Source organism: Macrobrachium nipponense, chromosome 3 (genome assembly GCF_015104395.2).
Source record: "Macrobrachium nipponense isolate FS-2020 chromosome 3, ASM1510439v2, whole genome shotgun sequence".
NCBI lineage: Eukaryota > Metazoa > Arthropoda > Malacostraca > Decapoda > Palaemonidae > Macrobrachium > Macrobrachium nipponense.
In genome coordinates this window covers 112,767,754-112,783,960 of record NC_087202.1, presented here as the reverse complement: position 1 = coordinate 112,783,960, position 16,207 = coordinate 112,767,754, and the positions used below count along the sequence as shown (strand labels likewise).

The window sequence follows — 16,207 nt, the reverse complement described above, 5'->3', positions numbered from 1 at the left end:
ACTATACAGGATACATTCTTCAAATTCCCGATTTCCGGCCACCTATGTACACAATTTCATACCCTCTCATCAACAGGTTTTCGTTCAAATTACAATAGAAAAACCCCATAAACACAAGTACTGCATAAAAAAATTCCAATCTTGTACTATAATTATAATAAGAAGCCATTTTGTAAATTAAATTATCCATAGAAGCAGGAAAAACTATTTAAAATACCTACCATAAGTAATTCACAAAAGTCTTGAGCGTTCATCGCTAATACTGTATAAACTTTCTCGCCACTTATTTTTTTTTTCCGCAGATCGGAGAAATTTAAATCGTGACTCGGGAAAATCTTCCTACCTCTCTCGAGGAAGAAATTATAGAACAGGTTTTTTTTTTTCAGACTGATCGAGCAAATGATGTCTCGAAATTTTTACTTCGTGAGAGATTAAATTTAGTTCGTGATTTCCCAGTTGCACTTGCTTTTCCAAGGCAAATTTATATTTAATCGAGAACCAATTCTGGTATTTCAGTTACTGCACTGACGTCAACAGTCGTTTGGCCACCGCACAAATCACCAAAGTAAGGGTGTTTATTAAAAAGTTACATTTAATTCGGAACACTTTTGCACAATAAACACAGACCATATACTGGCACTCTTACTTTCATCGACTGTTATCACAATGCGGCCAAAGGAGTCCAGAGAGCAAAGTCCTACCAGAGTTCCAACTTGGTCTAATCAGTGGTCAACAAAACCTCTTAAACCTCCTCCTTCAAGAGCGAACAAGTAGTTTCTAGTATTTTTTTCGACTACGAATTAACTTTTTTTTTCGTCGGTCCACAATTGGAACTGATCAGCAAATCACTCATGAGCACCGGAATAAAACCATTTCTTATCAGATGGAGTAACGCTATGAAAGACTCAAACGCGAGTTTCGCCGGCTCTCGGGAGTACGTGCACGGGTCCGTCCGACAAGCTACACGACCTACAGGTGAATAACGAAATCGTGGGCCGCAGACCTCAGCCTTATGGGATGTGCTGGGCCCGGGGGTGCATACCGGGAGTCCGGGACCCGAGTATACGCAACGAACCGGTGTGTGTGTGTGCGTGTGTGTGAGGCGTCGGGGAAGAAACGATAAAACCAGCAGACGGGGTAAAAACGGGAGGGAGAGATGGGTAGGCTGAGCCTGGGAGACCACCGATGCGCCTGTAAATAGGGGTCTGATAATCACGCCTGAACCTACTCGAATCGTTCCTCTCCTCTTATCAGTTCCCATGACGATCCGACTATTCACAATGTACGAATGATGTCTACCCTTACCTCCTGCCACATTTATGAATCAAGAGACAAAACTTCTACCTGCTCATAGACAGAAAAAATACTACTACTCTCAACTTTGGACATACGACGTCAAAGAAAAGTGGTCACCCAAGACGAAGCCATGTCGAAACGTCAACCGAAATCCAAAAGGGAGCAGCCTCGTCAGCACTGGCCCCAAAAGACTTACTTCACTGCAAGAGCTTCCTTCCCCGGCCCAGCTTTACTTCCTTGATTTTCCTGAGGTGGCTGAGACAGAGAGAAGAATTCCAAGAACTTCCTTCAAAACCAGACACCGTTCGGCGAACTTGGACTGCACATTTTAAAAGCAAGGAACCAGCATTTGCACCCTCTCTATTCAGGATGTAAATTTCTTCATTTCAACAAAACCAACTCTACGACGGACCTTTAAGAAGAGTAGGAAGTCCACGGAAATTCCCGTGAACAACTTAACAAGACTGACCAGGTTAAATGTTGAGTAACCTAGATTTAGAAGTGCTTCCATTTTAATGCTGTTACTAGTAACGAAACCTCGCAACAAAACAAACGTAACGAGTTCGTTTTAAGTTTCGTGAACGTGATTTCGATGTTCCTAAATCATACCAATTCCACCTCATATTATATCAACGAGAGAAAGCAGTACGAGGCAAACCGTGGAAAACAAAAACCCACGCCAGTGACATATCCGGTACAACTACATGCCTAAATGAGCATTGGACGACTAACGTCGTAAACATCAACACCTGTGCTACGCCATTTTACGAGATAAGATATCATATTGAGAACAGCACTGGATCACTTCCCCTGATTTTACAAAACAAAAACATCCGTCATCCTGTAATTTCTTTCCAAGTTCAAGTGCGCAAAACACATAACTCCATTCTAGTAAGAATTCCTTTCGGAAAACTACACGACGTCATGAAGCCATAATTCCCATTACAAAAAAGATGTGTACGTACTCTTCTTCCGTTGCTTTTCTCATCAGATCTGCTGATGGGCGGGAGTTTCCAACACTCAAATAGGCCTAACTCATTTTAGACTATGTCGTGCTCTACGTTAGCAACAGACTGATAAAAACTACTTCCATTACACTAAGAAAAACTGATATACCAGTATTATTTAAAGTGATGACGCAGCTCAATACACAAGAAAAAGAGAGGAGAGAGAGAGGACATCTACACACATAACGCAACCCAAACCTAGTTAAAATTCAAACCTGATCCCATGAATTCTAAGCGCAAGGGTACAAGGCATTTAAATTCAAGGTTAACTGGCAACCGACGGATATTTAAAAATAAGAAGACTCCATCAGAGGTATTATACAGGGTACTCCCCAGATTTATTGAAAAATCTTCTAATCCAAAGAAATCCATACTGGTTAGAGATAACCATATCCATGGCCTGTTTATGAAAGTAGTTTAAACAGGTGCTGACCACTCATCAGTTGCTCCTTTTCCCTTGACCAATGCTGACTGCAGAAACATGTGTGACAACTTCTACGAACCTGATAATCCACAGTTCTATTAGCCGGTAACAGGACCCTCTCATACTCTAAAGTGACCTCATCCTAAAAGTATCATTGTTAACATTTACATACATTAAGGCTCTACTAACATACATATGGAATGCATTCCACGAGGACCTGTCATAATGAGAAAAATCACATCAATGTTACCTTCTTCTTGGGGGAAAATAGGTTTATACGCCAAAGTGTTGTAGGCCATGCCAACGCAAGCCAACTATTCCATGACCTTATACTAATTTATCTATCATGTAGGTTAATATATTCGAATTTTCTAACAATAAAAAAAAAAACATACAGCTGCAAAACAATTTGAGACTATTTTGAAAACCTATGACAAATCCGCACTACTCTGCATAATTTGGTCACTGATCAAATTCAACAAAGGTGAAATTAACAAAGTTGGGTCAAATCTTGGTGAAAAACAATCTCCTTTCCACTTTCCTTACAGAGTGCAATGTGGTAAAAGTCAGCTGTCATCGTAGAAAGCAGTAAGCTCTGATGACAAGAATAGAATAAAGAATTTATGCCAAAAGTCAAACACAGGAACCTATGAAGTCAATTCTGCGCTCGACCGGAGCAGCAAAAAGGTTTGAAAGGTGTACCAGGAGGAAGACGATGTCATTGCACTATGAATCAACTTCTGGAAGAGGGGAGAAAGTGAGAGGGAAGAAAGAGAATATGAATGGAGGTACAGTAACAGGAATGAAAGGAATTGCAGCTCGGGGCTGATAGAACGTTGTAAAGGACCCAGGTAATGCCTACATTGCACCAAACGAGGTGCACTGAAGGCACTAGCCTCCTACGGGGCTGATAACAAAGGGGACTGGAGTGTGAGTGAGTGACAAGCCAACTGGAGTGAAGGAAAGGCATCTCTCAGAGATGATGGTGGATGCACTTACTTACGAGGGACTTGGAGAGGCACCTAAAATAGACATCTTGGAATGCAAAGCAGAGGAGGAAGTGGAGAGAGCTTCAAGGTTGTTGCATGAACTGTCGAGACTGCAGTGCCCTTCTTAGAATATCAATGACTCCTTTCATGAAATTAGTAGCATCCTCAAATCATAAAAGAATACCACAGACTTCTGAATTTTAACATCTTTGGCTCTCTTGCCAAATCCTCCCCGAAAATCTTCATGTTCTGCATACTCCTACTTAAGTTCCTCCATCCACTTCTTGGTCAGCAATTCACTGCCATTCCCAAGCAACAAGGCAACATCTCCATCGTCCAGCTCCTCGAATCTGACCTTGTGCATTTACGAATGTGGCCTACAGAATGGAAGTTCTTGTATAGGTGGACACAAAGTCAAGCCTCACTACAAAAGGAAAATTCTTGCACAACTTTTTCTGGTTGGAAACCTAATCACATTCCCTTGCACTCTGCATTACCTCAGCCACATAATCAAATTTTCAAATTTCAAACACTTAAATACTGCACTATTGCACAATACAACTTCTGTATTCCCTACACAATTGACAATTCAACTGTTCACAATGCATTTACTCTCTCAACATACCTCAATGTTCAATGTGGTACCAAATGAGATCAAAGTATGACAAGCAAGTACCCTTGTTATAATTACGAGATGCTGACACCCACATTCAAGATACCACAAATGTTTATATATTACTGTCAAATCAGTGACACTAAATGTAACAGTTCATCATGTCTCTGTGGAGCAACAGTATTGCCCCTTACCACATCGTAAGTGAATCGTAAGTGAACAGTTTCCAAGTGTGACACGGGATATACGTAACTATTTCTGATCACATCCAATTTCAAACAGCTACAGTAGGTATACTCTGATAAGACAACTACTACATATATTGAACAACTGAATTATCATAAACTTGTGGTAAATATGCTTTACTGTTGATAATTTCACTGGCACTGGGAAATCCCTTTGACTTTAGTTTGAATACTTTCTGATACATTATCCACCCTAGCATTACACAAAATGTGATATTTTTTACACTCCTGAAATTTATCTTTTTCACTTGACGATGTCATCATCGGACTTATTCTAGGGTAAAACATGATCAATTACATCATCAGGAATTCTGTTTAAACAAAGCAATTACTTTTTGTTTACAGTTATCGATTAATATCAACACAGTATAGTGCAGTACAATAGTACGTTTTCTGTTTGCTTTTGTGGCTTCAGACATGACATGTACTGACAATGATAAGAGGTTCTGTGTCATTTATTATTTGAGACCCTCTTAAATAATACATTAATTTGAGCATGGCCCTGTTTTCAATCATCACCACTTCGGCAGATCCTCCATGGTAGGGTAAAGCATCTACCTAGTTATTTTTCTGGATGAATATTTACAGCATCCTTTAATCTAAAATAATCACTCCAGTTTTGAACCATACTAAGCTCCTTTTCAAGTGAAAGTAAATACAGTAATGCAGCTAAGACAGTAAAAACGAGTAGAGGGAATAAAAATGAACACCAGTGACATTAACAAATCACCTAAGTCACAACAAATTGGCCATTTTATCTACTGATACCATTTATAAAATATACTGCTCTCAAAGCATGAGATGTAATAGCAACATTATTCAAATTCATAGCAGGACTCACTTTAATTACTTTATGCTAATAGCAAGGACGAAATTTTCTTTCATTCAGGATTTACAGATTGCACCATATACGTACCAGCTAAAAAGAAATTGGAAATACGGTTAGTAAATAGAGCAATTCATTCAAAATCGGTGGCCTTGTAACACAAGTGGTATCACCTTCAGCCCATGAATATATGACGAGTGTTCAGTCTCTCTATGTGACGAGGGGAAAATAAGGGCACATTCCATAAAAATCCATTACCCCTCTATTGACCTCAGGAGTGAATGAGGTATATGATACATGTTTAGCTGTTACCACCCAAATATTGAAAGATGCAGGTGGAGAAAAAATGATGATGGGGGAGGAGGGATGGATTTACTGGATGGATGGAGGTAGAGAGGGAGGAAGGTCAGTACTCTTGTCAGAATGTGTATATAACATTGAAATGGGAGAACCTACTGAGGCAATTCTCACCACACCACAGTGAAATAATCTGAAATACTTCCAAACTGTGGGTACACTTGGTAATTTTATGATTAACCATCCGACAGGGTATGCATTTAATTTGCATGGATTCCAAACACAGCTTTAGCACGGCAGTCAAGTTTGGTGACTTGGAAATTCAGAATTCGTTTCCCATTTCCCAATTTTCAAATCAACATAAGTAAATCCTGAGAATATCTTAAACCAACTTCCCATAATTTTTAAGGTTCTTCTGATTTGTAAATGTAATTGAAACTGTCACAACTCTTTTGTCAATAAAATTAAGAGTAATTACTAACAGCCACATCTCAAGATAGAAACCTGAAAGCTTAATGTTCTTATGATGCAGGACTGTCCCAGAACTACTAATTTCTTTTAAAACGACTTTGAAGATAAACTACAGTAAAGCAAATTTCATTCATGGTCAAATAATTGCTATAAACTAAATTGGACCATGTCTGTTTGTGTTTTACTACACAATTAAAATTTAGAAGATCTTTCCTGGGCTTACCCAAACTATGCTACCATCTGATGGAAATGTGAGAATGCTCAAAGTTACTACTAAAAGACTGATGCAAAAGTTTCCAGCTTTGCAGAAACTGTCCCAAGTAGCAACATTAGGATATACTATTCAAGACATGTTTAGAGATCAACAGAAGAAAAATTACAAGATAGATTAATGATCAACAGAAGAAAAATTACATATAATAGGCAGACCAAATATCCAGCCAAATAATAAAACAACCTGGCCTGACATAACAAATGAACTTATTCAAACTACTATACGTTCTGACATATCAACTGACAACAAGGACTGTACCTGCTGAGGAGTTAGGTGCAATCAAAGCATTCACAAGACCCAGTATTCTGATCTGCCTGAGACATCAAATTCTTCATCACTGAAGTGGAACCAGACAATGGATTTTGTAAAACTTACTAGGAAGCCAATTATATCCTTTGCTTGTAGAGGGATGAGGAAAAACCAATATCAATTCTTGCATTCCTGAGAGATTTTAAAAATGTGATGCAAAAATACTCAGGACAAATATTCTAGAGGGTGGCTGACTTTTTATTCTTTTACTAAAATCAAAGCTCTACATAAAAGGCCAATTAAAGAAATAATGCTACCAAGGTAGATGTGCACGAACACGAGTGAGGAGAAACTAAAATGGAACATCAACAATACTATGTATAGGGAAGCTATCTCCATCAACTGAACTGCATGCTCATCCAGCAACAACAACAGAACCAACAACTAAAAGCTTAAAACTTCAGCAAAGAAAGACAGTACCATAATAGTTGTGAACGAGATTGAAAAAATGAGACCTGAAGAACCATATGAGACGGCAAAGCATGGTCTGACCCCATGCAGTGGGGCTATCTTTTCAATGAGCTCTGCAATGCATTGAGAAAATAATTATGCCCTATTCAAGTTTTCCTAAAACTAATTCAACCAATTTGGGCTTTCAATTCTATTTAGTTAAGAATAGGCTTTCAGTTCTATGCAGTTAAGTTTTAGTCTACTAGTAACACACCTGAATCCCTCTTATGTATTAAAATAATCCTTTCCTCCTCAGTTTACAGTTTGTCTTTTGCATGGTCTAGGTGGAACCAGTGGTTATTCAGCAACGGGACCAACAGCTTTACGTGACTTCCGAACCACGTCGAGAATGAACTTCTATCACCAGAAATACACATCTCTCACTCCTCAATGGAATGGCCGAGAATCAAACCCACGACCACCGAGGTGGGAAGCCAACACCATTCTAGGTGGCTGTGTTATAGTTCTTCAATTTGAAAGCACATACAAAAATGCCTTGAATCTAGTCATGAAGTTCACACAATTGATCTCGACTTTAGTACTACAGTTTTCAAGCCTAAGAAAAATGAGTTTCGGGTGATTTTCTTATCCAACAACAGATTGCAAGAAGTAGCCTAGTTGGTGATGCATGCTACAGTGGTTTTAAGTGTAATATCTGGTGCTTCTCTGGATATGGTTTTTCCCCACTGCCTTTACTTATTATGCTGTACATATACATACAGTACGTACATGGTTTGGTCTTGAAAACCAACTCTTGTTTATGCAGATGAAGCTACACTATATTGTATAAACCAACAGTTGGTTGGCCTCTCAATAGAGATTTTGTTATACTATTGTGTAAATTGATGGGGTAAGATGAACCTTATCAAACCTCAAATATACAACTGTTTGTAGATTAAGAACACTAGACACCTCTCCCTACCCTGATCACTTCATTAAAAGCATTTCTTCAACTTACAAATGTAATGAATTTTGAACTTTGAGTGCTACTCTTGACCACAAATTCACTTCTGCAAAACAATTGCACAAAATATCAGAGTATTGTGAGTTCAACAGCTCTGAAGCCCAATCTAAATTTATAAATGAGTTTGATCTTTTGTTCTACCACGTTTTTAATGTAGTGATCCCATGTTTTTTCTTCAACAGCCGACTTGCATCACACATTGGTGTATACAATCAAGATATTAGTGTATTAATCTTTGGCAACAATGCTGAATAAGCTCACTGTGAGTGCTTTAAATGTATTATAATTCTGACTAACCTCAGCTATCTTATCTTCCAAGGCTGTACTACACACCACACTGTTAATTCTGACAACTTTTCCTTTCTTCTGTGAAGAACAATACCAGAGTTTTCTATGCATTCTACACCAACTCAAACCTATATGGGACCAGTCCTCCTAGTCATGTCGTTGAACCACAGAAATTTCAGAGTGCACATGCTCTTTCTGAGCTTGGACTGCTTTCCACTTGGGACCTTGAGCTTGCAGAGGTCTGTTTTTCCATTGAAGGTTACAGCTCAACTAGTAATGACAATATGAGTTCACTTTACATGTAATCTATAAAGGGAAAATCTGACCTCATAATATTAGCAAAGACAATGATAAGGTTCAGCACTGACCAGACCTCTGGATGACATCAAGACACTAAAAATGGATCACTAAATTTGTTTAAACTGCTACCTTAGCTATAACCTCTGGTGGGGGCAGGGGACCAAGCAATAAAATGGACTCGCTTGTATAAAAAAATGACATACTACATTTGGACTTTGTCCTTAAAAAAAAGTATGTGTTGAGGTATTTTTACTGGAGATACATAAGCATGCATTGTAGGCCCCTTGTGTCACACATACGTATTTCAAAATTAGCAGCCACTAAATCTTCAACTTACAAAGTCGATTTCTTTAGAGTCACTGACAGTCTTTGTATAGTTTTGTACTATCCTCATTTTCATGATCTTGCTGGGTAGTTTTTTGTGAATGTATGCATACATGCACTAACAATTGAAGGATAACCATATACTACAAGGGGAAGCTTCCTTTTGTGATAAAACATGTATGAAAACTATATAAGATGGCCCATTTTTATCCCTTCTGTACATATGTCCATTTCTGCTAATAGCCATGACGAGTTTTCTTTGAATAGCATGAAAATTAGACTTTCATTTTGCTAAAAATTAACGACTCGTTCAGTCAACAGATAAAATGTGAAAGCAACCATGATCAGCATATTTAAAATATCTGAGTTGCTTCATAAGAAAAGATGAAAAGATCAAGGAAAAATGAAACTCTAGTATTCTGTATTTTAATATCAAGGTCAGTCAACACACACAAATGTATATGTATGTGTGAATGTATGTATGATGTATATATTAAATGTGTACTGTACATGCAAGTACTACAGTAAGTATATCAGCCTTGGAATTGTTTTATGTTGACTACTACTGTTACATATACAAATGATGAAAAATTGAAGCTTGGTGATTATTGTACAAATAAAATAATTTCTATTCTTGAGCCATTTCAGCTGTTGTAAAAGTAGACAGGGCATTTGATTTTTGATAACCCAGTTGGGAAGTTTCTAGATAGAAAATTATTACAATTAATTATATTTTCATCGTGAGGAGTAATATTAAAAACTTTTCCTGGTCCTGTTTGCATATTCTTATCTAAACGTAAACAACAGATCTAGTTGCAACCCTGGGTTTACATCAGGCAATGGCAAGGGGTTTATATACACCTACTTCAGTGAAGAAATTTCCTAACAGCTACCAAATGGGGCAGACTATGGGAACCGATCCATCATGATGATTTCAATGCACAGCAACCTGAGCAACAACTACTGTATCATTGCATGGAAATTCTTGCATTGCATGTTTGAGGAAATGTGAAAGCTCATGGTGAATGTGACTAAAATTGAAGAGATTGTGTTTTGACAAGGCTGAGAACACATTCCTGACAGACATGATGTCATCAGCAGGTAATATAATGGATCTAACACATGAATTAAGGTTTTCTTGGATAAAATGTGGCTATGTTCGTGGAAATACCAGCTATCTAAGAGAATATTTAATGAAATGAAATCACTCAGTCAAGGATTTTATGAAAGTCCTAAGTTCAAACTTAGTTATGGTGTTAGCTTTGCAGGGGGCAGGGGCAAACTGTCTGGCAGGGTAACAAATTCTGAAGAGGATTTTAATAATGGCATACATGAATAATAAACAAAGAGAAGGCATAACAACAATGAGAAGGCGTAATAATCAACTTTAAATATATATAAAATGTACAACTTTTAAGGGTTCACGACTGGCTGGACACACGACCTAATCATAATTAGGAAACTTGTAAGTAAATGATGAATGTTTCGTTTTGTTCCATTAACTCTACAAACAATATACTACATGGATGTAGACGTTTTTCTTGAAAGGGTTAAAAATGACATCTGACAAACAATGAATGTTGTTCCTCTCTTGAACGACTGCCCTACTACAGCCATCAACCCTGCTCACAAAATTATTACAACTACGAGGAGTATTTGGTAACAAAACAATTGTAGCAACCATAACACGAATATCCTAAAAAGATCCTTTCCGATGTAGGACTTAAAAAACAACTACTAAAAATCTGGAACAAAGGAACCACGTTCTACATCTGAGTGGATGGAAGTGAAAGTGTGTTTTCCCTTTTCAATGTTCAAGCGCTATTTGAAGCCGGCATAAATAATTGCTGTTCATGATTATCATTTTTTTTTATTACTCTGTGGGATAAAAGACTGCTTTTGTGATCATGTCTGTTGAAATCAATTTTATTTGATAAGTTCACCACTTGAATAAGCTTTGTGAAAAGCAGTCAACTATGGTAATCATTAAAGCTGAGGCACATTTTTCGTTTAATGCGAGCTGAAATATACTTAAGATAATGACCACCAAATCTCTGAGGATCATTATCTTCAAGACAAGATGGAATAACATTCATGGGGGAAGTGTGGGAAGGCCCGAGTGGGTGCCTGGCTGTCAAAGTACTCACTAGCTCGCCCCCCAACGCCGTCACATGGCCGTCACGCACGCCACCAAACGCACGTTGACATATGTTTTGCTTCCCTGCCCACACATCACTGATATTCAACCGCTAGAATGCGTAAATCGCATAGTTCCTTGTCATTTCAGCCTGTTAAGTCTAAATAACCATGGATAATGAAGCAACACTAGGCTAGACTCGACGAAATATGTTGTGGACCGGGCCAACTCGACCGTGAGCCACACACTACCTAATGGAGGAAAGAATTTCCTGCTCAAGAGTTTCATGTGGGGCAATTAACCCCACCCAAAGGTTTCTTTTTACCTTTTGGGGCACATATTCGTAACACACTTATTTTATCTTAATTCAATATGGGCATAAACGAAGTTTCACCTACAATCTGAATGTTTTCGGTTAGCTTGGTTATGGTTACTATAATAGGCACATGTAAATAACTATAAGCTATAGAACCTTCATCTAACCTAAAATATAGGTAGTTATTGAAACTGGGCACAATAGGCTAACGGGGCAAAAAGGCTAGACAAATATTCGTGACCAACAAAGGCCTCTTTAAATTACGTGTTAAAATATAAAGAAAAATGCGCCTACCACAAGCCTTGTGCTAGGTATCATAAATTAATTGGTAAAAAGACACTACGTTAAACATGTTAACTCACCATTTTCCAGTCCAGCTCCTCCTTGATATCAGGCGTATCCAAATCGAGCTTATCCGAAGAGCTAAAAATCATGTTCTTAAATCCATCACCACTGAGGGTGAGGCCCTTCGGGGACGAATCGTCCTTCTCAAACAAGAAGTCCATTATACCTATATCCGCCGAAGTCATCTTGGGGAACGATTGATGAAGTCACGTCTGTCAAATATGCATATGTCACGATTTATCACAAAGGGCACTTGTCGTGCACCATCACAAAAGCCAGGCTAAGTAGGCTGGTCTGCGTCACAAAAGAATGTGTGTTCGCAAGTAGCTTAACGAATTATAAACGTTGTTGTTCTTCTTCAGCTGCTTCCCACTGACACTTCCACACAGTCCGAACGTCAACCGGTGACTGGAGTAATTAGGCCAGTCCACCTGTACACCGGTACCTGCTTCGCAGCTTCATTGTGGTCTCGAAACGTTCCATTACAGCAGCTTCGTGCAGCGGACCTTTCTCTTGCGTATTCTGGTTAGTCTGCCGCAGGGGACGACGGGTTCGGTCTCACTGGTTCAGAAAGGACTGTTCAGAAGAGACCAGAACTTATCACTCACAGGCGTGAGATCGCTATGAGCGTGGCTTCAGTAAGCAACACATATGTTTTCCAATAACACAGCATCCTACTTCGTATGTGAACTTATAATTTGAAATCATAAACAATGCGGGAAATTCTTAAATAAGGCCATCATCTACATATCACACTAAACGAAAAATACTGAAATCTTCCTCTTGGATTGCCAGAAAGGGGATGTGGCATGTAATCTAAAAGTGACTCCGCCCACAACTAGCCTCACTCCAGGAGCTTAAGGTTTGAAAATTGTTAATTATAACTTAATTACGTTTATGAAAGGATAACAAAGTTAATTTTAGCATTCTTATTGCGCCTCTTGTTATATTAACACATAGCTATCATAGACATCTGATTATTGCTACGATATTCGGAGGAAAACCAAGTAACATGCAAGCTAACTGGCAACTTTTTAGCATGCAACATACATTTTGCTTTCATTTTTTCATGCATAATCAACGAAAAAAAAACTATCTCAAATATTCTGCATGGCTAACACTATAGAAATCAGAAAATATCAGTCGCACGGCTAAGCAACATTTATGTCCATCCTAAAAGTATTGAAAGGTTCCCACTGGAACTAAATGGAGTTTACAGAGTCATTTAAATGGAAATGATTATTCCATCATGCACGAAGCGACGTAGCGATCTAATCTTCTCTCTCTCTCTCTCTCTCTCCCTCTCTCTCTCACACACTCATATATATCATATTATAATATTATAATATATGTATAGATATATATATATTAATATATATCTATATATATATATATAATATATATATATATTATATATATATATATATATATATATATATATATAATGTGTCATATCACATTACCGTGATTCATATACATACATCGAGCTACAAAATAATGTCCTTTAATATCTAATTCGCTTTACCTCGGAATTAATATATTTTTCATATATGTTACCCGAATGGAAATGTTTTTGTCGATAACAGATCTGTCGGCTCACGGACGCGAACCATCGCACCCAACAAATCCAACACGCTCAGTGAAGCTTTAAACCACACCCCCACCGATGTATTCGTTGCTCGATGTATATATATATATATATATATATATATATATATATAAGCCATGTTTTATAACAGAAAGTACTACAGAGGAAGTAAAACAACTACTACTCCCACATTCGTTTTTATCTACCCAATCTATTGTGAACCACCTGTGCGGAAAACCCAACATATGTTATATACATCATGTACTAACTGCAAAAAAGGGGTTCATCCATAGCCCATGGTTTATCACCCATACTCTCTCTCATCTTGTGCGATTTCTTGCACTTACGGTATACTATTTAGCCCATCTGATCTAACACTCATTGCTCCTAAATCCCCTAAATTTACATTTTAATCATTTTTGTTGTTTACTTTTGCTAGCCTCTTTATTGTTCATTTGCATTCAGTGCCTGTTCTTTACTCCCTCAAAGGTGAGTGGGCTGAAACAGCTTCATACATTCCATCTTTTACTTTAATGGCTACTTATAAACTCCCTTCTTCCGAATCCCTTATAAAGATCCATGCTCTTATTATTCAGGGACAAATGTCTATTCTCACCTTAACATAGTTCATTAAGTTATGGATGCCTATTTGAGTTAACTGCTCCCATCACAGAACTGTCCTTAAAGGCATTCAGTTTTCCTCCATCCTGAATTTATCCTTATTATCCTTTCTTCGCCGTCACCAATTAGCACTTCATCATCACCTCTCATTTTCTTATTCTGTGCATTTGTCCTTTCCCTAACTTCTCTCATCATTCCATAACATAGAGCTAATTCTGGACGCTCTCCACATTTACCAGTATCAGTTCTTTACAGCTTGACAGGTTCTCAAACACCTGTATCGCAACAAACACTTGATTCGCTCAGCCTCTGCCTTGTCTAAACCCACGCTGATCTTCTATATCAGTCTCTCTTAGTCATACACGTTCCCAGTTTATTTCATTACATTATGGTCTATCAATTTTGGTCACTTCTATTATTTAAAGCAGGGGTGGCCAGACTTTTGGGCTCCGAGATCTACTCTAAAAACTGAAACTTTGTACGATCTACCATACTACGCAATCATATATTATTACGTGGGAAAACAAAAGAAAAATTCAAATAGCGCCATAGTACGATGAAACATGAATACAACTGCCTCACTTATATATATATATATATATATATGTATATATATAATATGTGGTTTATGGTTTCATTTTTTTTGTAGGAAGTGCAATACGAAAAATGAAACCATAAACCACATAGCAAGTGAATGCCCGGCACTTGCACAGAACCAATACAAAAAGAGGCATGATTCAGTAGCAAAAGCCCTCCACTGGAGCCTGTGCAAGAAACATCAGCTACCTTGCAGTAATAAGTGGTACGAGCACCAACCTGAAGGAGTGATAGAAAACGATCAGGCAAAGATCCTCTGGGACTATGGTATCAGAACGGATAGGGTGATACGTGCAAACAGACCAGACGTGACGTTGATTGACAAAGTCAAGAAGAAAGTATCACTCATTGATGTCGCAATACCATGGGACACCAGAGTTGAAGAGAAAGAGAGGGAAAAAATGGATAAGTATCAAGATCTGAAAATAGAAATAAGAAGGATATGGGATATGCCAGTGGAAATCGTACCCATAATCATAGGAGCACTAGGCACGATCCCAAGATCCCTGAAAAGGAATCTAGAAAAACTAGAGGCTGAAGTAGCTCCAGGACTCATGCAGAAGAGTGTCATCCTAGAAACGGCACACATAGTAAGAAAAGTGATGGACTCCTAAGGAGGCAGGATGCAACCCGGAACCCCACACTATAAATACCACCCAGTCGAATTGGAGGACTGATAGAGCAAAAACAAAAAAAAAAAAAAAAAAAAAAAAAAAAAAAAAAAAAAAAAAAAAAAAAAAAAAAAAAAAAAAAAAAAAAAAAAAAAAAAAATAATAATATATCCTGGCTTACTTTTCAACCACTGCAAGTTTCTGCAAAGTCTCCTGTCGTTTCCCAACTCTTCAGATGTGAAAGTCAAGTCAAAACTCAAAACTCAAAGCCGGAAATATGGTAAAAGCCATAAACACACGGGCAGTACCAGTAATCAGATACAGCGCAGGAATAGTGGAATGGACGAAGGCAGAACTCCGCAACATAGACCAGAAAACTAGGAAACGTATGACAATACACAAAGCACTACACCCAAGAGCAAATACGGAGACAGACTACATAACACGAAAGGAAGGAGGGAGAGGACTACTAAGCATAGAGGACTGCGTCAACATCGAGAATAGAGCACTGGGACAATATCTGAAAACCAGTGATGACGAGTGGCTCAAGAGTGCATGGGAAGAAGGACTGATAAAAGTAGACGAAGGCCCAGAAATATACAGAGACAGGAGAATGACAAACAGAACGGAGGAATGGCACAACAAACCAATGCACGGACAATACATGATACAGACTCAAGAACTGGCCAGCGATGACACATGGCAATGGTTACAGAGGAGAGAGCTCAAGAAGGAAACTGAAGGAATGATAACAGCGGCACAAGATCAGGCCCTAAGAACCAGATATGTCAAAGAACGATAGATGGAAATAACATCTCTCCCATATGTAGGAAGTGCAATACGAAAAATGAGACCATAAACCACATAGCAAGCGAATGTCCGGCACTTGCACAGGACCAGTACAAAAAGAGGCAC

At 38.3% G+C, this 16,207-nt stretch overlaps 1 protein-coding gene across 4 annotated transcripts in view; it reads right to left on the bottom strand.

The window, feature by feature from the left end:
- Positions 1-16,207, bottom strand: part of LOC135221975 (uncharacterized) — a 50,258-nt gene that overhangs the window by 27,498 nt on the left and 6,553 nt on the right. For 2 of the 4 annotated variants that reach the window (XM_064260060.1, XM_064260061.1), the window contains exon 2: positions 11,893-12,451. The exons of 1 other annotated variant lie outside the window; for it this stretch is intronic. In XM_064260060.1, coding sequence (XP_064116130.1) covers positions 11,893-12,060 — 168 coding nt within the window. In that variant the 5' untranslated portion in view covers positions 12,061-12,451. Of the gene's footprint in view, positions 1-221; positions 968-11,892; positions 12,452-16,207 lie in introns of those variants that run through there. One more of the 4 variants, XM_064260062.1, reaches the window with a different exon arrangement.